This window comes from Tympanuchus pallidicinctus, unplaced genomic scaffold (assembly GCF_026119805.1).
Source record: "Tympanuchus pallidicinctus isolate F22 unplaced genomic scaffold, pur_lepc_1.0 scaffold17, whole genome shotgun sequence".
In the NCBI taxonomy this organism is placed as follows: domain Eukaryota; kingdom Metazoa; phylum Chordata; class Aves; order Galliformes; family Phasianidae; genus Tympanuchus; species Tympanuchus pallidicinctus.
Window position 1 is genome coordinate 7230030 of NW_026294690.1, and position 15076 is coordinate 7245105.

Below are 15076 nucleotides of genomic sequence, written 5' to 3' on the forward strand. Positions count from 1 at the left end.
TCGAAATAATTAATTCCTAAGACTCTGGGAAGAGAATTGATTGCTGTCTTTGAAATGCCCCAGGTGAAATGATGATTGGCTTATGGAAAAGCAGGATGTAGGGAGAACGCACAAAAGGGGCATATTAACATGACTGTGTACAGTAAAGTCTACAGTAATTATTTTCTAAATGGCTTTCTGATCCAAGAAGGCATATAAAAGAACCTTCCTACTTGTTGCTCAAGCTGAAATAAAATGTCAGTGCCTGGACATGAGCAGATAGTTATTTAAATTTTTCCTTCTGTAGAGACTTGATATCAATAACTGCCCTAACAGGCAAAGGATTCTGCTTCAGGGAGAAAGTGTGCTCTGCAGGAAGAAGGAAATGTGTTAGAATCAATTACTGATTTTAGTAAAGATAGGTCATAAGAAAATATAAAATATCCTCAGAAGTGTAAGGTCTGGAAAGTTACTCTCCAGCTTTCATTGCTTTCATTTATAACAGAGAATGGGATTTACACTATTTCAACTTTTTCCTTATAGAGTGCAATTTAATTTAAGGAGGTTACATGAACTTCTAGCACATTCCTTACCACAGTTTCCTTTTAATGTTGACATTATTTCTTTTGAGTATATTTTTCTTGGTATTTTTGTACAACTTGTCAGATATTTCATTATCATCTTCCAGTATAGAAAAAAATGATTTTTTTTTGACATTGTGGGCCAACATCATAAAATAGGAAGGAGCTACTTTAGTGTGATGAAGTCATCTGCACAAATTAGCTAACGGTTGTGACTCTGTTGAAAAACAGTATTTTGCAGCTGAGAATTTTCTCTGTCAAGTAGTGCTATTGTACTTTTTGTATCTGTTGTAGTTTTCAAGTAAGTCAGTAGGAGATGATACTTTTTGTAGCTATCCACATGCTTCATCACTGTTTCATGGTTAGATTAGGAAATGTATTTTAAGGGATGAACTTCTTAGGGAAGTTGGGAAATGGCTTGGACATGAACATGTAAAATATTCATTTCTCGAGTCCAGGTTATTTGAGGTATTTAAAAATCATACAGAAATATAAATAAAATGATGACCTTGGATTGCAGGTTGTTGAATATCTGCCCAGGCATGTTTAGATAATGAAATAGCCTTAGTGCAAGATGATGCTGTGTCTTCACTCACAGAGTCTAAGAACAGTAACAAAATAATTGCAACAAAAATTTGTGAATTTTTATAAATTATACACAATCCAAGAGATAATCTACTGCTTTGAAAAATAAAAGCAGTACATTTTAACCTAGAGAAGTCTGTATGTCTGTCTTCTGTCTTTTGGACTTTCTATCCTCATTCTGTGGTATTGCTGCTGTTTTTCTCTTTTTGAAGTATAGGAAGGGATTTTATTAGTACTTTCCATAACTGCAGAGTTCTTCTGATGGATACTGTGGACTATGAATATTTTCAAGCATTTCTGTCAACATGGGATATGGTTTATGTCAACTAACAAAAATACAGCATGTAAATTGCTGCTGAGAGTTGCAAGCTGTGCCGTCAGCACACAAAAAAATAAAATAAAGATTCATGGATCTAAATTACAATTAGAAGTTCAACAGTATGTGAACAATGACAAAAAAACATCCTTACCTTAATGTAGCCAAAATGTTTTTTTTTCCTATCATTAATAGCTGTCTGAGAATAATTCTGTGCCACTGGAATTGAAATACATTTAATTATCAGCAACCCTTTTGAGTCTAATAGTAATCACTCCTAACTAGTATAGATTTATTAAAGTGATTAAAAAATGTCTTACATGACCTAAAATATTTTTGGGATTCATTCATTTTAGAGTCAAGGCTAAATATCCTATATTTTTCTATGTACTTGTAATCAATTTTTATTATTGTTCTCATTATTTTCACAGTTCAGGTGCTTTACTCCAGGAGAGCCTAGACTTAGCATTCTTCCATGATTAAATACATTTATTAATGTATTTTTTTTTTCACACTGGCTCATGATACACTTCTGCAAAAATAGGCTTTATCTCTTTCTGTCAGAGCTTTGGGCATGACACAATTATTTGTAAGATGTCTGTCCTGCCTTTTGTGCCTTTCTTTGTCTCTCTCTATGATCTCTCCCTATGATTTTATGGCTGTTGAAATTAGAGGTTGTATCATGTGACTTAAGCATTTGTTTAAAAGCTTTGTGCCTGATGATGATTATTATAGAAAACAGAGAAGCAATTATTTGTATGCTCTCATATTATTTTCTGGGTTGTAGATGTTTTCTTCTTGCAGTTGTTTCTTCATTTCTGTCTTGCAATCTTTATACTTAATTGCATCGCAAATACTTAAATGATTTACAGAATGTATGAATGCAATGCAGCTTTGAATAATTCTGAACTTGGTATCTGTAGTAACAAAAGCATCACGTCTAGTCTGTGCTTCTCTGATTTCCATGTTTACTTCTCAATACTAGAAGCACTGCAAAAGTGGATTTCAAACTCAGGCTTCACAAATTTTCTTCAAGTTTTGCTTGATCACTTAAAAGACTGGTAAAGAATATCATCTGTGTCAAATGGCATTTTCATTGCATGATTTTAGCTGCACGTCAAAGGATGAGTTTAGGCACTACAAGTCAATAAATGCAGGCTATTACCAAAAGTTTTGATTGCATAGGAAAAAGTCTACTGCATGTAATAGAGCCTTCTGTAGAAGATATTGAAACATGATGAACCACAACCATTTTTGATTAAGAGACTTTTTCAATTTGCTACTTAAAAATAGCTATGAATATTGCTCAGTCATACTTTCCTATCAACTCCTTCCAAGAGGCTGTCAAAATCAAAATTACCTATTATCTGGAATATTAGAACCAAAAAAAATTCATTTCTCAAGTGATGCAGAAAGGGTATAATCTGCAACTAGCAGATACATAAAACCGCTTTCCTGCAAGGTGTGAAATTAAGAAATAAAATCTTGTCTGTCACTGTCGTATATGATTTTATGGACTATGCTTCTGAAAATTCAACATCCTGGAACTGTTATTTAAACAGTGATAGCCACATATTGTCCTGGGCCACTATATTTATGTTTTGAAATCCTTCCCATGAATTGTTTGTCTTCACGTTTTAAGATCTTTAGGACAGTGTTTGCACTGTCTTCCTAACTTTGGTCACTGTTTAATTTAAAAGGAATTTTGTTAGTTTGATTTAGTCAAGGTTGCAGAAAATTTCCTATCTTCCCATATTTCTTTGTTTTAACTCTTACTGGCTATTGGACAAAGATACACAGACTTCTCTACTTGTTCCGTCTGGTTTTGCTCAAATTCTGCCTCAGATCCAATTCCCAGAGTCTCTTTGGGCTGCTGCTTTGTTCTTGCAAAAGGCTTTTGCTTCACATATATAGTTTTTTAATTCCCTGTACTGAACAACAAGCCTTTTGGAAATGCTGGCATCGCCGTGCAAGATGTGTATTGTGCTTTATCTTTCTTGTATCCTAGTCTGTGTCTCTGGCTGTGGATCTAATCTATACATTTCTAGTACATCCACATCACCATGGCAACTAGATGTCAGATACAAGCTACACGGTAACATTAGGTTTTTATATTAAAAGCCCTATTCTCTATCACTCCTTATTCAGCAGCTGTTGCTTAGTTACTTGGGGTTGGCTTTGTCTTGACAAATGTGAGCCTGTGAAGGTTTGCTAATGTGCACTATCTTAGATATAGTTTTAAGAGACTTTTTGACCTGAGAAACCTCTATTAATCATGATGTCTTCCATACGTCCTTGTTACTTCCTGAAGCAAGACGGTAATAACAATTTACCACTGATCTATAATGGTAGAAAATTACTCGATCTTCTTTCATCTTTCCATTTTCTTTATTACGCTTTTTTTCTGCTGAGTATTAGCTTGTCTGATGGTTGGATGGAAGCTGTGGAGTCAGCATTTCAGCTCCTGTGGTAAAGAGGTGGAAGCAGGAGCTACTTAATGCTGCTCCTACCATTCATTTGGATCTGTGTTAACCCATATATGCGGTAACTCATATATAATGGCACATCCACAACATGCATTGCACCTCAACTGAGAGCATTAGCAAGACTCCTGCAGATAATGAAACTTGTTACAAGGATCCCTGTTAGCTTATGCTCTGCCATGCTAGTTCAGCTCATTGACTTCCAGCACCAGAACAGGTACCTTGATATTGCTATGCACTGCACGTACCTGGATATGTTGCGTGAATAAGCTAAGTGTGAGCACAGGGATCTCTGTTGCCTCAGTGTCCATGACCATGAACTCCTGTTGGGTTCCGCTGATTTAACTCTGCAGAAAGTATTTCAGGTTTGTATGTTCAACTTGAATTTTTCTCACACTTTTTCAACTAATCTGGTTGACTTTGAGATAATGTGGTATTGGAATGACCAATGGCAATGACAGAAATGGCACCTTTACCATTTGCAGGGCAAGAATCTGAATTATTATATATATATATATATATATATATATATGTATATGTTTTTTCAAAGAATACAGTAAATGAAACTCAAAAGTAAAAGTAACTGATGATTTGATGAGAATGGATGGATAAGAAGCAAGGTATTGGCAACATCTCTTTGAATCGATGATCTAACTGATGTTGCAGAACTGACTGAAGATGCAATTGGTTGAGACTTTAAAAATAGTTTTTAATTCAAGTAATATTACTCTTCATAATCTCAACATCTCTGATTTAGGGGCATGACATGTTTGGGATGCTAATTGGAAATGAGTTGGATAAGTTACTTCAGCTTCACTTTTGATTATCTTGGAAATTCCCCATTTTACCCAAGCATGCCTCAAGTCAGACAGGTTCTCTCCTGGCCTGTTTACAATCAGCATCAGTGAATGAAAAGCATCTTAAACATCTTGACTCTCATTTTGTGAGGCAGAAGATTTTTTTGTTGTTGTTGCCTTATACATGAGTTTCACACCTGAAGCAGAAGTTAGTGCCGAAGTCAGGCATTCTTTGTTTAATGAATCTGTTTGCAGAAAGATACAGAATTCTTTTTCCATCATTAGCAATAGGAATAAATTCTACCCAAGCAACTTTCGGAAATTTCAGCAAAGGTGCTACTGTCTCACCCTGGAAGCAGTTACTTTGTCTTTCTATGGAGCATCTCTTGAAGGCTTTCATTCTGCAGTAGCTTCTGGTGTGGAAACTGATTCCCTCTCTTTTCCTGAGCAATATACATTTAAAAAAAAATACACTGAAAATGAATTAGAATAGGTTTGTTCTCCTTCAGAGCACTAAGTTTTCTTACTTGTAAACACAAGTTTTTCATTATTTTAATGATAATAAGCAATCAGAATATGTTCTGTTATTGACTTAAAATAACAACCAGGAAATTTACTGAAGGTAGTTTTCAGTGTGGAGTATATTAATGAAAAAAAATTTCATTATTCAATACATTCAATGGATACATTAAATATAATTCAATGGATTGAGTTTACCTGCTATAAATACACTGGGGAATTTATTTTTCAGTTTGTTTTCTTAAAGATTTTTCAAGACTTTATTTCTCCCATGAACTATGTTGGGAGAACATTTTTATCTTTACACTTAAAAGTAATTGACATAATAGGTCTGGGTTCCTGAAAACCTTTAGTGCTGAATATTAGAAATCATTTGATTAAATGGTTGTAAAGAAAATGGAAAAATTGTAGCTTTTTTTCAATATGGAGTAAACGAGACTGACATTTACAGAATCATAGAAGTCTCTCCAAAGATGCGTTTTATTAATTTTGTCTAGTATTTTATAATAGAGTAAATATTTCCCTCTCTATCCTGCCACATAACATGGATTAATCTTAGATTTTTCTTGGATCTGTTTTGTGTGAAGAGGAGAAAAGGAGGCCTGCTCTTCTGGTCAAGTATTAGTACGCTTGGCTAGAATGTAAACTGTTTCAGAATACCATTTGGCTAAAATCCTACAAAGATAAAGATATTTTTACACTGTAATTTATTTATCTAGGTGTCTTTCTGGCAGCTTTTATTTGGCACATTCCTAAAGGAGCAAATAATGTTAACAATCCATAAGTGTTTTTGTAGTGTATTTGTCCCAAGATGCATTTGTTCGTCTGCTCAGTGTTTTCAGTATTAGGTTTTAATGTCAGCTTCAGAGGTATTGAACCAAACTTTCTCGTATCAGTGAGGCTTTTTCCAACTATTTGTTTGAGTAGAACTTCCATTCCATTCAAATGATGCAAATTGATTTCTGCAAGAAGAAAGAATGACAAATGGCTCTTATAGCAGCATTAAGAAAAGATTGACTTGAGAGAGTGAAATGCAGTTATTTGTCACGATAATAGGTAACTGGTCTTATTGGTGATAATTAACATATTCATATTGTGTTGATACTCCCAGGAACGTATCAATAGATTTTTAAATTGTTTAGTTTGTGGTTGTAATTTTACAGGCTACAGCATTACCCTCTGAAGTTTCTCATGCCTCCATTTGTTGTACACAACAGGCATGTTCTGGTGGACGGACTTTAACAAGGACTTTAATTCAAACTCTTACTATGGGACCTCCTTGCATTGTGTGGTGTAACTAAGTTAGCCCGTTTCTGTAGTTCTATGTCTCTCTCTGGCTATCAAAGCAATAGAAATTTTACATGTATTGTAAATTGTAAATTTACAGTTTGTATGGCTGATTTTTAAACAGTTTTAGTAAAATTTTGTGAGCAAGTCTATCCTTAGGCAGTTTCTGCAAGGATGACTTCTATTTCAAAGGCTGTACCTTGGCTTTGTCATATATCACTTTGACAACAGCTCTGCTACAGTTGCTTCTTCTGGTATGTTGTGCATTAAACATCTTACAGCACAGTTGGCTTCATTTAGCAGCAGTCATGTTTGCTTTCTTTTCCTGTAATTTGCAATATGTTCTACTGGCTTCCTGAGTTGTTTGTTCTGATGCTTTTTCCTGCCCTGCCACTTGTATGGATTTAGATTTCCTGATCCATCAGCATCTTCAGAAATTTCTTCTTCCCATCTGTTCAGAACTGGATGTTTTCTCATTCTTTAATTTTGTTTCTGCAATTAAATTGTTGTATCTAGAGGGTTTCCATTTGATTTAATTCCCATGATCTGAGCACTTGTCTTCTCTTTCCTACCTGGAAAATTTATTTCTAATGACATTTTTTCATGTGTTTCACTTTTTCTCAGTCATACCATGGCATCCTTCTGCTCTGCCAAGTGTTATTTTCTTAACTGTCTTTCAGTTTTCATACTTTTCAATTAGTATCCTGCAGAAATATGGAAAGGGATATGTTCTTTTAAAAATACAGAAATACCCTGTTTTCTGTGGTCACATCAATTTATGGTTTGATTCTCTCATCACTATGGGGCTTCGAATTCTCCTAAGCTTTTATGGCTTTTTATTAACTTAAACTGTATTAGTGATAACAGTAACTGCCCTATGTGCTCAACTTGTGAGACAGCAGCACTTACAGGAGAATCTTGGTAGTTCATCTGGGGGGATGGACAACGTGTGACTTCTGCTTCAATAAAGAATAAGTAAATAATAATAGTAATTGTTCACTTTAAACATTTACCTTCCTACTGGTTGCTTTTAGCTGTTATGTCTGTTTTAAGTTAAGCAGGGCCAAGCCAGGTCAGGCTCTGAATGGATATCCTCAAAGGTAGTTGTTTTGCTGCAGGAAGTTTCTTATAATTCAGTAGGCAGCAATCTCTTCTAAACGAGCACTGAAACTCTCCTCCAAAATTAGTGTTGGGAGGACTTTACTACTGTACTCCTGTATTGCAAGTGGACTAAAATTGAATCTCAGATCATCTTGTTCACTTAATAAATAAATTAAAAAACAAAAAACAAAAAACAACAAAACAACCAAACATCCACCATAAAACTCAGTGTGAGAATAAACACATCTGGCAATATTCCAATTCTTCTACTGCCATTTCAGAGAAGAGGGGAAGTGTTATTAGAGAAATGTTGGAAGCTGAAACAACTACATAGCTACCACTGTGTCTCTAAGCAATCATGCTCTTGAAGTCTTTACCGCCCCATGTATATAGGAGCAGAGATTGTGATTTTTGACGTCATTGGTTCATGGATCTCAGCACATGAAGCAAAATAGGCAATCACTTTCTTTTTTGTCTACAGTGCTTTGATGTGTGAGTTGATGCATCCACAGTACCCAGTAGAGGGGGAGGCTGGGGAAGAATGAATAAAGCAAAGCCAGTTGCCAAAATTGGCATCCAGCCCCAGCTCTTGAATATTGGACCACCCTGAAAAGCATTCATATTAGGGTTGAGTAGTATAATTATTAGATTGTTGGTCTATGTCCCAGTAAAGTATGTGATTTTGTTATTCTTTAAAATATGACCAGACTAAATATGTTGTCAGTGTCATCAAAACTAAGCTAATATTGTCGCTATCTTTGAGCCAAAAGAGTGCTGGATTTTGCATTCTTTTCCAGTGCTTGGTCCTATAGGCTGTGCTTATACTGCTTCATTGTATGACAGCATTGTTCTGCAATGTTAGGGGCTGTCCTTAAGGTCAGATGCTGCAAAGAACACCATTTTGGATGCCAGAATCTTTGACAGTTTTCCCTGAGAAATTAATGATCACATTACAAAGGCGATATGCTAAAGGAAAAAACAAAGAATTACTGGTAACAATTTTTCTTTATAATAAAGCAGACCATAGGAAGAAAGGGTAGTATTCTGCATTTTCTTCATAGTAACTGAATTCCGCAGCTGGTCTTTTCCATACAGAAAAAACTAAAGAGCAAAAGGCATTATGTGTTATTTTATTTCTGTAGCCTTATCTCACTGTAGATATTGTTGCAAATTCTGTGTATTAAAATACTTTCTGCTGTAGCATTAACCTTTGTCATGCTGTTGTACATCTTTCAGTCTGCACAGCTTGGTTGCCTTTGTTGAGTCTTCAGTCCTGTTTCGTAGTGTCAGCAGTATCTGTGACAGCAGTTTAATTGTTACATGCAGTTATACTGTTATTTCCCCTTTATATTTCACATTCCTGTCAATGTTCCTATTTTCTTGAGGCTAGTTTTTATTAAATATCTACGCAAACAGCAGTGGAACAAAACGGAATATAATTGCAAGCAAACCTATCTACGATGCCAGGAAAAAGAAATAATTGTATTTACCTGTTATTGCCAGGAAGCACAAACAGAAATTGTGTGTCAAGATGTGTGACAGGAACTGTTTGCACTTATTGTCTTTGAAACACCTCTGTAACATCACAGAAATGATTTTGCATTTGTATTGGTTTTTTTTTCTTTTTTTTTTCCCCTCCCCAGATTCCAAAATATTCACAAGCACTTAGTTCCATGCCAACGTTGGTAATGATTTTGGGGATACAGATGACATTCACCTGCATTATGAAAACAATGCTGTTTTCAAATGAAGTAGTCGGGGTAATGTCAGTAGAATTACTAAAACTTAGAACTGCCTAGAAGCACATAATATAATAATGTACCTGTTATTAGATAATATTTTAATGAGGCTATAAATTGAGAGCTCAGATGCGTTTCGGATTGTACAAATCCGAAGAGATGCATTCATCAGACATAACATAAATTTACAGCAAGGATTTTGGTTTGGAGATCATTCTACCTGCAGATACAGCATCCAGAGAGAGATTATTTCCACTTCTGGGCTATCTGCCTGCAATTGGTGCTCTGGATAAATTTTTTCCCCCACTCTATTCTTTCTCCAGTATAATAAGGATTAAACTGTGACCTAATTTATTTATTAAAAAAAAAAAAAAAAAAGTTTGATGCATAAAATGTGACTTATAGATTGCTCTTGGCATATTGTAGAAATAACATCCAGTATAATAGATATGCAGGTTGTAGGAATGTAGTGAATTGCCACCAGGATTAATTTTAAAGGAATCTGGTCATCACAGATTGCATTTTAATTGCACTCTCTTGTTTAATATGCTTGCTTAATGCTCCTTTCAGTACAAAAAAAAAAAAAAAAAAAAAATCCTATTAGTTTCAGTGTCATTGAATTAATATTTTAGGTGATCAGCAAGCATTTGGATGATTAGTGCTTAGAGCTGTCAACATAATGCAGAATATAGACTCAAATAATCATGTTCAAGGAAAAAAATTTATGGTTGTATTTCACTGGAGTTCTCTAATTCATATTGTGTGTATATATATATATATAAACACAGTAAGCAGCGCCTCATGGATGGGCTAATAAAAGTAATCTGCTGCCATGGTGCTATGGATAATTTAATATAAATGCATTTTAAAAATAGCTTTATATATATTTTTTTATTATATAAATATGTATCTCAAATGTCAGTAGGTGGATGTTAGACTCAGTTGAAAGCTTAACAGCATGGACAGTTAAGGCTTGTCTCATGATCTGATGGAGATGATGTGTACATAGAATCCAAATTAAATAATCTTTGAGTGGGGAGTCAAAGTGAAGGTTCTGCTTAGCTGAGGACACTGGCACAGATCACCTAGGAAAGGGCATTAATGCTTAGCCTCTGAGGAATGCAGGATAGAAGATACCTGATCTGCTCAATATTGCAAAGAAATATTGTAAAATGTGCAGTGTTGGAATGAGATTCAAACACAAATTTCAAAAAACCACTAGAGATTATTTTAAATGTAAGATAAAGTGTAATTTTCAATTTAGGATCAGTGTGGCTTTTCAGTCAAACTGGTAACCGAAGGGTGTATGAAGAACTTAATGCCCTATTGATTCTGAGAACAGCTTCCAGTTCCTACAAGAAGACTTTCCTAGAAACACCTCAGCGATTCAATTTCTCCATCAGAAGATGTGAATAAGATTGCAGTGGACTGAGAAAGGGATTCTCACTTCAGAACATCACTTCTCATTTAATGTTTAAATGCTGAACAGTGAATCTCAGCCCAATCAGTATTTTGAGGTGCTGAAATATTTCTGAAAACTGATGACAGATCACACGATAGAAGTCTTGACAGTTGATTCCTGATGTCTCAATCGCAGCTTGTTATTGGAGACTTGGAAATACCCAGACAATGGTTCTTGCCAACTAGACAAAATTGAAGAAGTACTGATGATATTTGATGCATTTGATTGGATTTTAAATGTATATTTCATCTCCTAGATAAACAAATAACTGTACAAGACATACTTTAAAAACAGAATTTGTTTTCTTGACCTTGACTTTTCTTGACCAAAATATTTAGATGAAAGTAACACTTAAAGATACGTAGCTCAGATGTTTCACTTTCTGTACTGTTTTTCTTGACAAGTGTAAGGAAAGATAACAATTTATCTTACCCTTACTCCATTCCATTAAAATCACATTCTGATCAGTCTTTTTGAAATGAGTAAAGTCCCATTATTTCATGAGTTAATGAAAGCATTATTTCAAATGTTTGAACAAATGTTAGTGTGCATGTACACTTCTATAAATGAAATAATACATCTGTGGTTTTAATTCTGTGTATTGCTTTCTCCATTACTGATTTCATGTACAGATTGAATTGGGAATGCAATATATCCTAATTGCTTCTCATCTGTCAGCTACATTTGACATCACAGTTTGAAGTTGAGTAACTTCCTTAGATGTGTTCATTTACTCCTGAAAACCAACTGCAACATAAAAATGTACTTGAGCAGTCTGGGTTTGCAGGAATTGCTGCCTGGGGGAGTTACTAGGATGTAATAAAAATAAGAGATAACTTATTTTCAACATCAAGGATTTGTTATGTACTTCTCATTCTCTCTTTCCTTCTCTCTCTGGGGGTCAAAAATAATAGGATGTTGTTGTGAAATCTGGGTCCAGTGCTTTCCAAATACAATTAGTGTTATATGCTATAAGATTTTGTGTTTGGTGTATGCCATTAATTCACCCAAGTATGAAATAAGAAGTATTTTACTTTATGTTCTCACAAGTGAACTTTCAAACAGAGTAATACCGACCTTGCAAAATTGAAGATTAAAAGAAATGTATAAAATATTGCTATGAGACATTCTAAGCATTTAGGGAAAATAAATAAATAATCAATCACTAGGTTTACTCATTTAAGTTCTCCAAAAAAGTGATATAAGAGTTCCATATAAATGGCCTACTTAGCAATTTTAAGTAAGTTATTTACAAAATGTACATGATTTCTATTTGTCATTTGAACCATACTTCCATGATGTAAGTATTTGGAATCTCTTAAATGATGCAGGAAAGTGAAATATTTTGCATTTACGGGATTTTTAGGGTAACGAATAAGCTGAAAATGGTAAAGAGTTTTCTTCTCTCCTTAGATCCAGCTATTGTAAATGGAGTTTATTGGTCAGAATCCTTAAATAAGGTCTTTGTTGATAATTTTGATCGTGACCCTTCTCTCATCTGGCAGTACTTTGGAAGTGCAAAAGGATTTTTCAGACAGTATCCAGGTAAGAATAATAGAGGTTACAGAGGAACGATAAAGAATATATGGCTGCACATTTCTATCGATCACTGTCACAATTTCACAGATACTTGGAGGTTCAGTTTTACTTACGTAGTTTTCAGAGAGAGATTCCTAATCAACATTTTAATGTTCCTTTTTCTGCTAATTTTCATTTCTAAATGTGGCCCCTCAGATAAATCTTGCATATTCTTTATTTGCATATACGCAGGTGACTGACTTCTAAATTGACTGTAGAGAACAAAATAGACTATTCGTATAGCACTGAACTTAGATAACATTGCTCTATCAAGACAAACAATACAATTTAATTGCAATTTATTCCATTCTTGCATAGATAATAATGTGTTGTCTTGCATTTAAAGATTTCAAAAGTTTATTTTAAAGTTACTTCTAAGTAGCTTGTAATAAAATGTGGCAAGGCAACTTATTTCTATGCAGTAAATTAAATGAATATTAAATATTATGTTTATATATAACTGTGTATCAAATGTGCTACATGCTAAATACAATAAGATGCTAAATAAACGGATCCTCAACTTCTGCAACTTTGGGTCAGGCTCATAGATGAAAATGTCCTTTTAGCTGACAGTTTAGCAACAAACGGTTGGTTGGTTTGATTTTAGACCTGAAATCTCAAGTTTAATTTGAGCCATACTATACTATAACCCTGTATGTCTCAAAGTGGCTGAATTGAATGTAGGTTATGTTTGTATTAATTTTAGATTATGGATGAGTTCTCAAGCTGTACGACACTGAAGAATAGAAAATGTCTTTATTTTAAAGGCGGTAATTTGTTTTAAAAAAAAAAAAAAATTGGACTTGTTTTTACCATATTTTGCTTGACTCACAGCCTCGAGGTACTAGATGTAGTGACTGGTTAAAACACAAAATGTGCAGCCTGTAAGTGCAGCTGCAAGCAAGTACAAGCTATTATCAAGTTAGCAAGTATAGCTGTATAGCAATACCTGCTGAGATCACCCAGGAACCGTAAGTACTCATGGCTTGAAAGGAACTTGGCCAGCCTGACTAGAATCTGGACAGCACTGGAGGCCAGGTACAATATTACTTCAGTGACACAAATATGGAAAGCATGGAAAGATTGAAGAGGTTTTCAGCTTACAGTAGGCTAAAAAGGAGTGAGGAAGCCATATTGTTTCTAGCAGTCCTCTTTCATTACTGTTTTCCAGCATTTTCTATATTATAATAGCATTGGCTGTGAGACTGATTGAAGTATGAAAATGTTAAATGCTGCTTTGCCACAATATCATAGAGATGTTTTGAGCAGTTACAACAAAATGTTGTAATTTAATCTTTTCATCTCTTTGTCTAAACAGGAATTAAATGGGAACCTGATGAGAATGGAGTTATTGCATTTGACTGCAGAAATAGGAAATGGTAGGCAATTGATGTATATTATGTTTAAGAAATGGGGAATTTAAGAAGTTCATTATTTTAAGGAGCAAGATGTTTTGTATTTTGTATTAGGTACATCCAAGCAGCCACTTCTCCAAAAGATGTGGTAATTTTAGTAGATGTCAGTGGCAGTATGAAAGGACTTCGCTTGACTATCGCTAAGCAGACAGTTTCATCTATTTTGGATACCCTTGGAGATGATGACTTCTTCAATATAATTGCTGTGAGTGTCTCGAATTTTTCTTCTATTATTTTTTTCCATCTTTTGTTGCTATCCATTATATTTTTCAACACACAATAAACTTGAAAAATGCTGTAGGCAAGTGATTGTTATAAGATGGCATTTGTAGCTACTGGACAAACTGATTTTCTGATGCAAGCCTCTTCAGGTGATGACAGTGTTTTCAAACTCTTGTTTTCTAGGAGTTGCAATCCAAAGCCCCTTAAGCTGTCCTAAGATTGGGAGCAGCAAAGAATAGCAATCTGTTTTGTAGTTTGTTTGCACTTTTCACGTTACCTTATTTTTTAATTTGGGGATTTCTTCCTCCTTATCTCAACTGCTTTTATCTTACAGATTCTTCAGTAAAGTGCAATATACAAAAGGGTGATTGTGTAAAAATTAATATAATTAGATGTTAGCTCTTGCTGAAGCTTGCATGGCAAGATAAAATGTCAATTTACCTCCCAACTTTTTTTTTTTTCTGTGTGAATTTAAAATGTGTTGTATACATACCGAGTTAATTGAGTTTCAGAAATGCGAGATGCTCATGAACCACAACTCTAAAGCATGCTAATGAATATAAGAAGCCACTGCATGCCACCGTTTTGCTGACCTATTTTAAATCTACCATTTTTATTTCTAATATTCACATTTTTCTTCTAATTATAACACAACGCTTAATATTGATAATTAAGTCAATCCACATGCTACTGCCCAAAAGTGCAGTTTAACCATCTATAAAATTGTCTGAAAAGCGATGCCTGATATTTAGCTTTAAAGATTCATTAAGTTCCAGGACATTTTTTTCCATGTTGATGCTATGATATGACATTATTTTGCAAATAACAGCAAGGGTTTTTTGAAGCTTTATGGGGAGGTATTACTGCTGCTTTCTTAAAGTGATAATTTAGATCATAAATAGTACATAGTGTTTTGATGTATCAAATAGTATTCACATATTTTAAATAAATAACAAGAGAGTGGTTTTACAGCTATTTAAGCATAATGAGAATAATGTGGGTAAGGGTGGTT

General features: G+C 34.4%; 1 protein-coding gene across 6 annotated transcripts in view; it reads left to right on the top strand.

Moving 5' to 3' along the window:
• Positions 1-15076, top strand: part of CACNA2D3 (calcium voltage-gated channel auxiliary subunit alpha2delta 3) — a 466453-nt gene that overhangs the window by 234972 nt on the left and 216405 nt on the right. For all 6 annotated transcript variants that reach the window (XR_008205698.1, XR_008205697.1, XM_052678868.1 and 3 more), the window contains exons 6-8: positions 12263-12394; positions 13746-13806; positions 13897-14047. Coding sequence is in view for 4 of the 6 variants with exons in the window: in XM_052678868.1 (XP_052534828.1) it covers positions 12263-12394; positions 13746-13806; positions 13897-14047 (344 nt within the window). In the remaining 2 variants the exon portion in view is untranslated. The remainder of the gene's footprint in view (positions 1-12262; positions 12395-13745; positions 13807-13896; positions 14048-15076) is intronic.